Raw genomic sequence first — 13,600 nt, forward strand, 5'->3', positions numbered from 1 at the left:
CGAGGGCGGATATGGGGAAGCGGGGGGGCACAACGGCTGTTCTCGCTCCTCGGCGCGTGCGCTCTTCCCATCATGCCTCGTGAGGGCGGCCGGCGGAAGCGGAAGTCGACGGCGTCGCGGCCGCCCGTGTTCGCGGCCCCGCCTCCGCCCCCGCCCCCGGCCCCCCGCACCATGGCGCTGTTCGAGCAGATGCGGGCCAACGTGGGCAAACTGCTCAAGGGCATCGACCGGTACCGCGCGCGGCGCGGCGCGGGGGCTGGCAGTGGGGGGGGGATGGGGCTGGCTGGGGCAGCGTGGGGGCGATGGGAGCAGTGGGGGGGTGGGGATAGCGTGGGGGCTGGCTGGGGGGGATGGGAGCAGTGGGGGGGTGGGGATAGCGTGGGGGCTGGCTGGGGGGGATGGGGATAGCGTGGGGGCTGGCTGGGGGGGATGGGGATAGCGTGGGGGCTGGCTGGGGGGGATGGGAGCAGTGGGGGGGTGGGGATAGCGTGGGGGCTGGCTGGGGGGGGTGGGGATAGCGTGGGGGCTGGCTGGGGGGGCTGGCTGGGGGGGGTGGGGATAGCGTGGGGGCTGGCTGGGGGGGGGTGGGGATAGCGTGGGGGATGGTGCCTGATACAGGTTGGGTACTCTCGGGGCAGGTGCCTGGGCTGGGGCTGGCTGTAGCTGGGCCTGGGTTTTGAGGTGGGGGGGCTGTGGTGTAGGCTTTGTCTGGAGGGAGTGTCTAGTATGGGCAGAGGAAAGGCCTGGGGGCCAGTGGCTGGGTGGGCAGGAGCAGGGGGACTTATGGGGGTGGAGGGGGAGCAGGGTTTGGTGGGCGTGGAGGTGGCTGAAGGAAATGGCTGGAGGCCGGGGTCTGGTGTGGGGGGAAGGATCTCCTGTGGATGGCGAGCTGGGGGTGGCAGGGGACCTGCCAAACACTGGACTCCCTTCTCTCCGGGGGCTTTGCTGAGTGTCTCACCGACCCCTCTGTATGTCAGGTACAACCCTGAGAACCTGGCCACACTGGAGCGCTATGTGGAGACGCAGGCCAAGGAGAATGCTTACGACCTGGAGGCCAACCTGGCCGTGCTCAAGCTGTGAGTGGAGGGGATACCCATCACCTCTGCATCATGCCAGGGAGCAAGACCTGTGCACGATCACACAGAGCTGGGCTGGTGGCATGGGCACGTTGGAGGGTTCCTGGCTAATGCTGGGCCCCACCAGTTACAGGGAGACTCCCTGGTGCAAGTGCCTGTCTCTGGGGCAGCACAGAGTTGCTGCAATCGCTAACCTAGTCCTTATGTGCCTTCGAACCCCGTGGAGCAGGCCCCATCACTAGCTGGTCAGAGCCGTGGTTAAAGCTCAGAGTAGTTCAGAGCTGGGCAGTTGACTAACCACCACCAAGGTCTAGGAGTTGAAGGTCACCAGGCTGAGACTGGAAATGGACACTTAACAGGGAGGGTAATTAGCAATTGGAACAGTTTACCGTGGGCCATCGTGTACTTTCCATAGCTGGCAATTTTGAAATTGGGACTGGCTGTTTTTGTGAAAGATTCTGTAGGTCAGGGAGGAATTGACTTAAGGCAGTCCTGTGCCCTGTGCTATACGGGGGGGCAGATCTAGCCTTAGGCTCTACGAATGATGCGCAGCTTCTCCTGACGTCTGCGTGGTGATAAACGTGGGTTTGATGGGTGCCCCAGGGCTGCTGACCTCTTCACTCTCTGTCCTCAGGTACCAGTTCAATCCTGCTTTCTTCCAAACCACTGTCACGGCTCAGATCCTGCTCAAAGCCCTGACCAACCTGCCGCACACAGACTTCACCCTCTGCAAGTGTATGATCGACCAGGCTCATGTATCCTTCCCAGGCTCTTCCTGGCATGCCCCTCTTGCACCCAGTGGCCTGTCCAACTGCTCTGGTCTCTGAAGGGCTCTCCCCACAGATTGGGGTGGCATAGGCAATGATGGGTGCACACCCTCGCTCTGGGCTGGGGGGACACCCCAGCAGTGCGAAATAAATTCATGATCCATAGCCTCTTGGCTTCTGAGGGTGACGAGTGGTGTTGGCTTTAGATGATGTGAACAGGGAGCTCCTTCAAGACAAGCCAATGAATGGTGGTTGGCTGGTGAGGACGCTCAGTACTGACTTAGATCAGAACCGGTGCCCTAGAGGGGGAGGAGCCGCGTCTCCCATTCCCCTGAGCCGGTCACTCCAACTGTGCGTCATACTGTTGCATCTGTTTCAATTCCCTGGCGGGTGCTTGGCTTTCTTGTGCCAAGGAACAGGTTACCACTTGCTCTCCTCCTTCCCTCCCAGCTGAGCCCAACCACAGAGAGCTTGGAAGTTTCTTCCGGACAGCAGGGCTTGAAGAGGGAAATGTCCGCTCTTCGTGGCGGCACTGGGATGCTGCTCTCCAACCCCCTGGCCTTGAGCAATGAGTGTCAGGGACAGGGGACTTGCTCTTGTGCTCCAACCCTGCTGGCTCAGCTTCCTTCCCCTCTCCCATGCATGTTTTCCTTGACCCCTGCACCTCAGCAAGAAGAGAGGCCGATCAGGCAGATCCTCTACCTCGGGGAGCTACTGGAGACCTGCCACTTCCAGGCCTTCTGGGTGAGTGTCCCCTCCCCAAGATCTTATTGGGCTTCACCAGCCTGAATGACTTGCGCCTCTTAGCCTGTCTACTCTCTGAGGGGGAAACCGGCTCAGCGAGTCTGTGCAGTGCTGGGAATCGAACCCAGGAGTCCTGGCTCCCGGCCCCTGATCTAACCCCTTGGTATCATCCCTCCCAGAGCTGGGACTAGAACCAGGAGTCCTGGTGCCTGTCGCAGCTCTAACCATTAGTGCACACTCCTTTCATGAAGCAGAGGTTTGCAGTTGGGCTCTCTAGGACACAAACCCAAGGGCTTCTACATCACAGTGTAGACTCATGGCTGGATGGGCTCAGGAGGGAATTAACCACCTGGATGTCCACTGGTCCCCTTTAGAAGAACACAAAATAGGAAGGGGGGAGGCAGACTCCTTTCTCTGCAGCATTCATCACTGGCCACTGAACTAGTTGGCCCGTTGCTGCGCCCTGTAGTTCCTGCAGCTCCCTGGCAGGTGACTGTCCTGTGCTAACGCAGAGTCCTTCCTCTGCAGCAAGCCCTGGATGAGAACATGGAGCTTCTGGATGGGATCACAGGGTTTGAAGACTCCGTTAGGAAGTGTAAGTCTGGCTAATAATGTCACTCTCTGCCACGGTGCACCCTGTTCCCTGATTGCAGTGTCCCCTTCCTGGTGGGGATCAGGGACCAGTCACCAAATCCCTTCTGGTGGCCAGCATGTCAGCTGGTAAGCCAGGGTCCTGGAGTTTTGGGCTGGGTGTTCCTACGTTGTCCCTATGGGAGACGGGTGCTGAACCAGGGCTTGTTCACTCACCGTGTCTCATTGTCGTCTAATGGGGCTTGATCCACCTGGGGCTAACACCTCACTCTTTCCAGCAGATGGGTCAGGTTCAGCCCCAGCCATGCTGGGTGGGGAGGGGAGGGGGAGTCAGGTCATGTGGAAATAGCAACATCTGTCTCTTCTGTGTCCTCCTGTAGTCATCTGCCACGTGGTGGGGATCACGTACCAGCACATCGACCGGTGGCTGCTGGCTGAGGTGCTGGGTGACCTCTCAGGTAAGGCCCTTCAGTCCTCCAGTGCCCACTGTGGGCTCATGGGTGCCACCCGCGCTTGCTGTTTCCTGGGCAGGTCTCCCATCCCTGCTCTGAACTAGCTCAGCAATGACAGGCATTTCTCACAAGGCTCCTCCTGCCCTATATTACCACCCCACGTACAGATCAGGGCTGTGCCACTGCAGGCTGGGAGCATACGGTCCCTACGAGGGAGATGGGGGCGGGATTGTCTGACTTGGAGGCTCATGTGTTGAGGAGAAGCTGTGGGACTGATGAGTGACGGATAAGTGGGCCCAGCTCAGTGCAGTTAAACCCGGGACTGAGCTCGGCTGTGCTGTAGCAAAGAACAGAATCCCTTCCTGTGTTCCCTTGGCTGGGGATCTCTGCCCTCATATCGTGTATGGGGCAGCGTGCCTGACTGGGCTTGGATAGGAGCCGGGGGCTCCTGTCAGCCAGCTCCGTGATCTCAGCTGGCAGGTTAAAAGGGGAAGAGCCAAGGTAGCAGGCAGTCTTGCTGCAGATGTGTGGGGCTAGAGGATCAGAGTTGGAGCAGCGCCTCAGCCCACCTGGGGCTGGGTTCCTGTGTCACCCGAGCAGAGCTGCCCTGGCTGAGACTGGCCTGGCCTGCAGACTCTCGCATCCTCTGCTTCCCCCGATGGTCCGTCCTTGGACGCGATCCCGTCCGGCACTAACAGGAGAGGCAAAGGCTCCGCTGAGAGCCCATCTGCTCAGCCTCCCGGCCCCTCTGTCTGCAGACAACCAGCTAAAGGTCTGGATGAGCAAATACGGCTGGACAGAAACGGAGTCGGGTAAGATCTTCATCTGTAACCAGGAGGAGAGCATCAAACCCAAGAACATAGTGGAGAAGATCGACTTTGACAGTAAGTGCTTTGTGCCCGCCTGGGCTCTATGTCAGGCCCCTCGCTGGGATCACCCAGCTCTCACAGGCCCCAGTGGGGGCCTTGCTGGAATAAGGCCTGCATTTGGGATCCAGCAGTGGCTGTTACAGGCTGTTAATCAGTGGGGGGCCGGGAATGGATCCATTGAGCGGGGGTTTATTTCTATCCTTCCTCTGTTCGCAGGTGTCTCCAGCATAATGGCTTCCTCCCAGTGATGGGGCCTCCATCACCGCCCTCCTCGCTGCTCCATGAGAACTCGCTCAGGGGTTCTGTTCGGTTCCCTTTTTAATGCCAGTCCAACCTCTGCCAATAAAAGCGTGTCGTTGCCCCTGGCCTGTCTCCTTTCTTCTCCATGCAGCCTTGAACGTGGGATCCTGGGGCTGATTGGTGCTTGGGGTGGTGGTGGGGGCAGCAGGCAGAACCCCAGTGGTGTAAGTGGGACTCCAGCCAGCACAAGATCCCCGAGAAGCTGCTAGTTGCAATCGACCCCATCACAGAGGTGATTGGTTCCAACACAAGGGGGGGGATTGTCGGCCAGGTGGCTCCAAGCAACGGGGTGGGAGCAAGGGAGGCTGCTTTGGGGCTGAGCAAAGGGCTCTGCCCAGCTCTTGTCTCTGCCCCATCTGCGCTACCCCACCCTCGCCTTGTCCTGTGTCTGCCTCGAGGTACCCTACTGAGAGCAGAGCTCAGGCTGAGGCTATTAGTGGCAGTGGTGGCAAGGTGGACACAGCAGCTGCCTATCAGTACCCAATGGCACTCAGGAGGGGACAACTGAACGCTGGGGTGGGAAGTGAAGGCTGGCAGCTTCCTACAGTCAGCACTGGGCTACAGGGGGTGCCTGATGTCTGTCTTCAGGCAGGGACTGACTGTTCTGCATTGTGTGGTAGCCCTGGGGCGCGAGCTGCTGTGTGTGACGCATCTAATATCAATGCTCATTACCTCCAGTTCTCTGAGGGGAAGCCCTACGCTGCAAATGAGAGAGTGGGGGGCCGAGGGGCTTAACAAAGGCTGTGCAGCTGGCAAGAGAACCCAGCACTCCTGCTCCCCTTCTCCGGCAAGGCTCATGCCATCAGCAGGGGAGCCTGGAGCTGGACAGCCTGTGGAAGGAACCAGCAGGAGCCATTTCCAGTGAGGAGTAAAATGGAAGCAGGGTCTGGTGCTGCTCTCCCCCCCCCCCCCCCGCCTGCTGGGCTGGGCACCAGTGGGCTTCTGCCTTCCCGTCCACGCTGGCTCAATTGCACAGAGCCTTGTCCTGCCGTGGTGGTCTCCTGACCAAACACCAGTGAATACAGGACAAGCTGGCAAGGGGGCTGGCTGTCTCCTTGGGGAGCTGGAGCAGTGCTGCAGCCAGTCTGACCCAGCCTGGAGTAGACAGCTGCTTTGAGGGCTCCTGTTTAAGCAGCAGGACTCCTGGGTTCTGTTCTTGGCAGGGGCATGCAGCCTGAGGGCTGGAGTCGGGCTGCCTGTGCTCTGTTCCCAGGGCTAGGAGCAGTTTCCCCTCCGAGACACTTTTGCCTTCTCTTAGTGAAGCTGGTTCTGGGCACAATGCTGGTCCTGAGGCTCCCTGCCTGCTGTGCCCAGTGCAATCCAGTGGGGGGGCAGCAGCGCTCTGCGTCAGGGTCGGGTGAGCATCTGGCCAGTGCAGGAAGCATGGGAGGGAGCGTGCGGCTTGTTCGCTCTCGCCCTGCCCTGGGCCTTGGGCTGGAGGCTGGTTTCTGGGTTGGGGCTGGAAGTTGGGGGGTAGCTGGTCTCCCCCCTGCTCCGCTTGCAGTGAGGTGTCTGGTCTCAGACCCACGCCAGCGGGAATTGTTTATTGCATCGCGGCAGGGCGGGGGCGTCTCTGCCCCACGCTGCTGGGTCACTGCCAGCAAACCCCTGCCTCGGCCAGGCGCGTAGCTAGCAGGGGACGAGACATCCCTCAGCGACCCCCCCCCCCCCGGGCTGCAGGCGATGAGGCTGCCAGCCTGCACTGTGGCAGAGCCCCCGACATTGGAGGGAAGGGGGACCCCAGCCATGCAGAAAGGGAGTAAAGAAAAAGCTGAGCAAGGAGCTGTTAAGGGCTCTTCTCTGACTCCAGCCCAGTCAGTGGCCCCAGTTCCTGCCTGGATCTAGCGGGTGGGGCTGAGACACCCACCTGGGCAAGGTTGGAGTGCGTCTGAGGGAGATGCTTACAAGGTTGTGCTGATCCCCAGGCTGGATCAGCCCTGGCTTTGCCACAGACGTGCTGGATTGACACACAAGCTTTGTTCTTCCAAGTCCCTTTATCCAGCTCTGTGGCACAAAGGCCTTTTGTCTGCTGCTTTTTATAGCTGGCACCATCCGGCTTCGCCAGAGCATCCGTGTCCTGCTGCAATGTCGAATCTTCCTCCTGTTGTTTCCCTCTTCCTTCCCCCCCATGCTAGGGTGAAGCTGTCTGGGATCCAGGACTGCTGATTGGCTCTGGTCCAGGGCTTACCCCTTTGTGTTCATTCCCAACAGAGCCGTGGCAGAGCACTGTCCCCGTCTCCTCAGCTATGGATTGAAATGGGAAAGTCCGTGGCTTGATTCTGCAAGGTGAGGGCACCAGGAGGTGTTGGTTGTGGCGGTGGAGTGCTGCTGGCTCAGAGCATGTGGGCATGTGGGGGTGATGGGCTGGCCCAGCCCACAGGGTCCTGCCTCTGCGATCAGCTGGCGAGAGCATTCCTCTAGTAAGAATGTGGAGCGCTCCGGCGGTGTAACGGGAACAAGCTGCGGGGCTTTGTCTTCCTGAGGCTGGAGAGATGTTGGCAAATGGCACCTGGACTGGGAGAGCGAGGGTGGGTTGGGGGGGAGCCATGGGGGGGACAGGACAAGGATCCTTCATGCTTACAGTATGAAACTGAGGGCTTGAGCCCATCCCCTCTGCACCCTGTGGGCGTGGTGTGTGCGGAGGACAGCAGGATCGGGCCTAGGCATGGACAGACGGACACCTTGTCCCTGGGTACGGTGCTGCTGTCTCCTGGTGTTTAGTGTGGTGTCTCGGGGGCTGTGCTGATACAGGGGCCCATGGGCTCTTCAATGACCGGGAGAGGCCAGGACCTCCAGTGATTCCAGTCCTGCCCCTAGTGCAGGGCTGCCCCTGGCCAGGGCTGCGTAATGATGCCTACCCCTGCTTGGGCTGTCTGAGGGCAGTGAACTTTAGGACCTGTGGGTCTGTTGTCTGAGCTAAAATGACAGCCCTGTTTTCTGGAAGGCAGTAGCTGATTCTCAAGCCTCTGTATGTGCTATAGCCACTAGACGGAGACGCAGAGGTAGGGTGTGTTAGCAGGGGCCACGCGGTGGCCGGGGACGGGAGTGTGTGCACGTACAGCCGGCTGAGTGTTTATATGAATGTGTGCGCCTGGATGTGCGCTGTGTGTGTAGCTTCCTTTACCAGGCCTGTTTCTCTCCCTTTCCCTGTCCTCCCAGCTGCCGTCACCTGCTCTGTCCCATTCACTCCCTCTCACTGGACCTCAAGATGCTGCCATCCTTGTCTGCGAACAGGGGCACGGGCTCTGAGAACACGCAGTTGGTGAACCCAGGTGGGAGCTGAAGGCAGCAGGGAGACATGATCTGGCCCGGTCCTGGGTGCGTCTCAGCCTGCCAATTGTTCCTCCCTACGTAAGTGATGCCATTTAGCAGAGTTTCAGAGTAGCAGCCGTATTAGTCTGGGAGTGGATGGGTCATTACACAAAGTAAAACTATTTCCCCATGTTTTTTTCCCCACTGTTCCTCAGAGTTTCTTGTCAACTGCTGGAAATGGCCCACCTTGATTATCACTACAAAAGGTCTCCCCCTTCGCCCCCCCCCCCCCCGCTGGTAATAGCTCACCTTAAATGATCACTCTCGTTACAGTGTGTATGGTAACACCCATTGTTTCATGTTCTCTATGTATATAAATCTCCCCACTGTATTTTCCACTGAATGCATCCGATGAAGTGAGCTGTAGCTCACGAAAGCTTATGCTCAAATAAATTTGTTAGTCTCTAAGGTGCCACAAGTACTGCTTTTCATTTAGCAGAGCGTTTCTCAAACTGGGGCTCCCCACCCAAAAGGGGGTTGCAAGACTATGGTAGAGGGGTCATGAGAGCAGTAGCTGCTGGCCAGGTGCCCAGCTCTGAAGGCAGCGCCGCCACCAGCAGCAGGGCAGAAGTAAGGATGGTGTGGTATTGAGGGGGAGGGGGACGTCACAGCCCAAATATTTTCAAAGGGGGTCCCAGCAAAAAAAAGTTTGAGAACCTCTGGACTAGCATTTAGTGCAGAACATCCAGCCCGCCCCTATTAACAGCGTGGGGTGGGGTGGGAGGGAAGTTAAGATGATTGTTACATGCTGGTGAGTCATGCAACCCCCCCATGCTCTTTTTCCCCCCACTGAGAGCAAGCTCCCTCTTATGATAAATAGAGGATTCCAAGCCAGTGTCTAAATATATACGTCGCAGGAATGTTCAGCATCTCGCCACGCAGGAAATAGGAGGGCATAACCCTTGCTTCATATTTGCGGAGCTAAGAAATAAAACAAAAATGTGTGTGTGTGTGGGGAAATTGATAGAATTTCAAAATGGGGGGGGGGAAGAAGCAGCCAAATCTGTGGGTCTGGTTCGCAGCCAACTCCCGGCTATATTGGGGGACTTTGCATCCAAAAAGAGCTTTATATGGCAGTTTTCTGGAATACATTCTCCTTCTCTCCTTGTCAGCTATGATCTCACCGGATAGCACCTATGTTTACAGGCTAACCCCTTGCGTGAGGTTAAATATTCAGTGGGAAAATGATTGCAGCCGCTCTTAGGGTAGTTGGGACAGAAGGGCTGCTGCACATTGAAGTTGCTCTGGACATCAAGGTGAGAGCAGCACTAGAACTCAGATCCGCCTGCTCCAAAAGCCTAAGCCTTGAATTGAAGGAGAATCTCACTTAGGGGTTAGCAGTATAGAGCTTATGACACATTGTTTGGATTCCATCTACGAGAAGGCAAGGGTGTGTACATGTACACACAGACACACGCTCGCCAGCTGGTTTATGATGTATTCCCCTCTAGACAGTGCTCGCAAAGATAAGGATAGATCTGATCCTTGAGTAGCGGGGTCCCCAGGAGATCTGACACCACTCCTGACTTCAGTGTAAGTAATCTGGGACCCCCAAGAGGACAGATCCCACCCCTTACACCAGTGTAAGAATCCATTGCCACCTCCTGGGATGTTTCCCTTAAACCTGAATGCAATTGGCTCTGAGTGGTCTATTTTCCTCCTGCTTGACTGTGAACGTGCCATCACCTTTGGCCCTTGAGTGCCACTGGCTGGGATGGCTCTGGTGCCCTTCTCTCAGGAGTGAATGAAAATAAATCTCCTTAGAGTCGGTTTTCGGCCCAGTTCAGCCTCCGAGACAGGCTGTGAATGGGGTCAAAAAAATGCGAAGCCCGGCGCTGAGCTATTGAAAGTGACAAAGGAAATGAAACATTCCAAATGCAATTCCATTGGAGCAGGAAGCACAAGATGTGAGCTCCCCCGTCAGCTACTTCACGTGCGGCAGAGGCTAACTGCACGGCCTAGGGGAGGCCCTGGGGCTCCACTCGTTCCTTGCATGTTCCTCACGTCTGCCCAGGTAGCTCCGGCTCACAAGGAACAGTGTTGACTTTGTTCCCGATCCCAGAGGCCTTCCTGAAGCTTTGGCCCAAGTTCCGTGGGTGCCGTAATAGAAGTGGGAGCAGCCAAAGAGGCTTACTCTGTCAGCTTTCCAGATGGAAAGAAAGAAAGGCTATAAATGTTTTTCCATTCCTGATGATCTGTTTTTCATTACGTCTAGCCCTGGCTCCCCGTCCTTCCTAGCCCAGTGCACGGATCTCCTCATTCAGAGTAGGCTGGAGCTCTGGGTTTGGTTTCAGACTTGAACTGGGGCTCAGATCTGAGTCTAGGCCGTATTTGATTTGTTTTCTGAGATACCAACCCCACGTGGCAGAAATGTCCCATCATTTGTTGTTCCTCCAGGGCACCAGCCACATGCCAGTCGGAACCAGCAATGGGTCCCTCTTTGTTGTGTAGTCAACCCAGGACTGGCCCCTGGGGTGGAGGCGGGTCCCTCGCTTCACACCTTGCAACAGGAAGGTGCTGGTTTCATCCCCTCCAATCGTTTCCAGCCATGGCTTTTCCATACTGATTAGCAGAGAATCGCTCTCCTGGGAGCCCGGACTCCCCCTTGTGTCCCTGGCTCCACCGTCCAGCTCACTAGGCTGCATGCTTGAATCGCAGCTGCCTCCAGCAGGGCTGCAGCTGACAAACAAGGAGGGTTCTCGAAGTGACATCTGTGCCCGTGCTGGACATCAAGGATCCTCTCACACTGGAGGATGAGACAAAGAGCCTCCCCTGCCCCACTGCATGGTCTTTAGAGCAGGAAAAGGGGGGGATTCTGTGGCAAGCCAGCCCTGCAAAACAGGCTGTGGGTCAAACAACATGCTCCGTGGCTCTGTGTCCAAGACTGGAAGACTCAGGGGGCTATGAAGGCACTCCCTGGGTTGAATTGAGCAGCGATCTTCTCTGGACCCTGAGAGAATAGAGGTTGTTGTGGCATAAAAATTCAGCAGCACAACTAGCCCCCTTCGTTGACCAGCCATGGAGATTAAATGGGGTCCTTCCAAGGCAGAGAGGATCACTGGTCTTTGTCCTGCCCCTGCCGTCAGATCCAGGCCTCGGGGCTATCCATCGAGCACCTCTCACCAGTCGTTGCTACAAGGGTACCCAGTGTCACAATCTGGGGTGCAATCCAGACCAGTGAAAGACTAGTCACCACTTGTCTTGTAATCCTGAGTGCCTTAAAATGCTCTGCTGTCCTAGCTCCTTGTCTGGGTGCTCCCAGTCAGCATGCACTCAAGGTCTGTGTGTCTGCTTGTTACCCCCCTGCCATGCTCTGAACTCCACCATCCTTGGTGGCTGCTGGCCAAGTGACCGCAACCCACCCCCAGTCCCAAATTTCCCCAACACCATCTGTCCTACAATGTCCAGCCCTTTCCTCAATACATTCAGGTCCATTGCTCCTTTAAAGAGACAAAACCACAGTGGCTGGTTGCCTTAACTGGAATTAATAATTGCCTCAATTCAAACGCAGCACTGGGTTGGTTTAGATTAGAAGTAAAATATGTTCATTAACAGAAAAACTCTGATTAAGTGGTACCAAGCAGAAGGGATAAAGATAGAGATGGTTACAACCAAATAAAGGGAAAACTCCCAGCTAGAAGACTGAAACTTAATCCAGCAAGACACAGTCTTGGTTCAAGGTAGATTTCTTCCCAATTTTTCTTTTCTCCAGCCATGGCCAACTTCCTTTCAGTCAATCAGGGCCTTCCATAGAATTACAAGGTGCTGATTTCCCTTGTCTTCCTAGGTGTAAGATCTTTGCCTAAGCAGGTTTCTCACTTACATTCAGTTCCCAGAGACTTCAATCCCCTTGGCTGAAGGATCCATCTTTCTCAGCTTGCCATGATGGCTTCTCCTCTCTCCTTATCTCTTCCCAAACTCAGGTTTGTCCCCAGATTCAGGATGACCTCATGCCGTTCTTCCCATCCCCCTGCTGATTCATACATAAACGGAGCCTGTCTCTGCCTGACGACCAGCCGGTCGGATACGCAAATATACGCTCCTTTGTCTAGGGCAGAGTGGGTTGATGCATTGCTTGCCAAACACATTTTAGGAATGACCAAGTTGGGTGAGGTAATTTCTTTTATGGGAAGAAGTCAACCATTGATCGACCTCTGTGTCCCACCCAGCTAATGCATCATGAAGCCTTCAGGTATTATACACTTGGCAAAAATGTCTTACTGGCGCTGCTGCTCCATCCCTGCTGGGAGGCAACAGAGGAAGCTCTGCCTCATTTTTATGTCCTGAAAGCAGTGACATTAACGCAGCATAATCTAGGGGAGGAGCATTTCTATAGCTGATGCTCGATACGGCCCTTGCAAGCCGTTGGCCGTAAAGCAGAAGTATGGGCTGAATTGCTCATGCTTCCCAAAGCATATGAGCATGTGTCAGTTAAGTGAGTATATGCTTGTGAATGGCTGTATGCCCACATGCGTGAAGTGTGACTGTGCGTATGATGGGACTCTATTTTTGAATGTGTGTGAGAGAGAGAAGGGTGTATGAGAAACATGACTGTATTTATGAATCTACCTATGGGCCTCATACGAACCCTGTTACCGCAGTATCACAATCATCTTCACAAACCCCCTATGAGGTAGGGCAAGGCTCCTACCCCCATTGTACAATGGGCAACTGAGGCACAGAGAGGCTAAGTGACTTACCGAGGCCACATGGTGCCTCCGTTTCTCCTTCGGTGGCTGAGCAGGGAATTGAATGAGGGTTTTCCCAATGCCAAGCCGGTGCTCTAACCACTAGGCAGTCCTTCCTTTCAGCATGTGTCTGTGAATCTGTGTGTGCACACCCAAGAAATAGACTGTGTGTGTTTGTGAATATGTGTGTGTGTGTGTGTGTGCAGGGTGCACAGATGTGTGTGCATGCAAATGGCTATGACTATGTCAGAGACATAACAATGTATTTATGAATACGTGTGGGTGACAATATGGAGCTTTGGGTAAAGATTTGCATGCGCCTTGTTAATGCTTATGACATACACATCACGGTATAAACCTATTCCAAGGGGCGACGTCAGAGTAAAACTCCCCTCCCCTCCCAGCCACTCAAGGCTACTACCACGCCTCAGTTTATTGTCATGCCACAAACTTGCCCACTTGAAGTTCACATGGGTTCAGAATGCAGCCGTACAGAGTTTGCTGTGAACCCCAAGGGATTGGTCAGAGCTTCATTCCTGGGCCAGCAGCCTCAGGGTAATTGCTGTGACAGAGGGCAAAGATGACTGTTCAGTCATGGAGCCTGATCATGGGAAAACCGCTTCCTTTCTGAGTGTAAAGTGCGGTTACAAATTAGGGAACCTGTGGGCAGACCAAGGTTTTTTATATTAAGGCAGTTCCCCTCTCATCATGGCTTGGAGCCAGGCGTGAGCTTGGGTAGGCTACTCGGGGGCAGGGCTATTTCTATTTATAAGGCTGATGGCTGCTTCCGCCCATTGTTCC

General features: G+C 55.8%; 1 protein-coding gene across 1 annotated transcript; it reads left to right on the forward strand.

Moving 5' to 3' along the window:
• EIF3K (eukaryotic translation initiation factor 3 subunit K) lies at window positions 1-4,864 on the forward strand. The gene is made up of 8 exons (XM_038382391.1): window positions 1-230; window positions 978-1,076; window positions 1,711-1,831; window positions 2,513-2,587; window positions 3,116-3,182; window positions 3,559-3,636; window positions 4,389-4,514; window positions 4,716-4,864. The coding sequence occupies exons 1-8, from the start codon at window positions 73-75 to the stop codon at window positions 4,745-4,747; spliced, it is 756 nt and encodes a 251-aa protein (XP_038238319.1). The 5' UTR covers window positions 1-72; the 3' UTR covers window positions 4,748-4,864.
• The last annotated feature ends 8,736 nt before the right edge of the window (window positions 4,865-13,600 follow it).

The sequence above is a fragment of the Dermochelys coriacea genome, chromosome 23, assembly GCF_009764565.3.
Source record: "Dermochelys coriacea isolate rDerCor1 chromosome 23, rDerCor1.pri.v4, whole genome shotgun sequence".
NCBI lineage: Eukaryota > Metazoa > Chordata > Testudines > Dermochelyidae > Dermochelys > Dermochelys coriacea.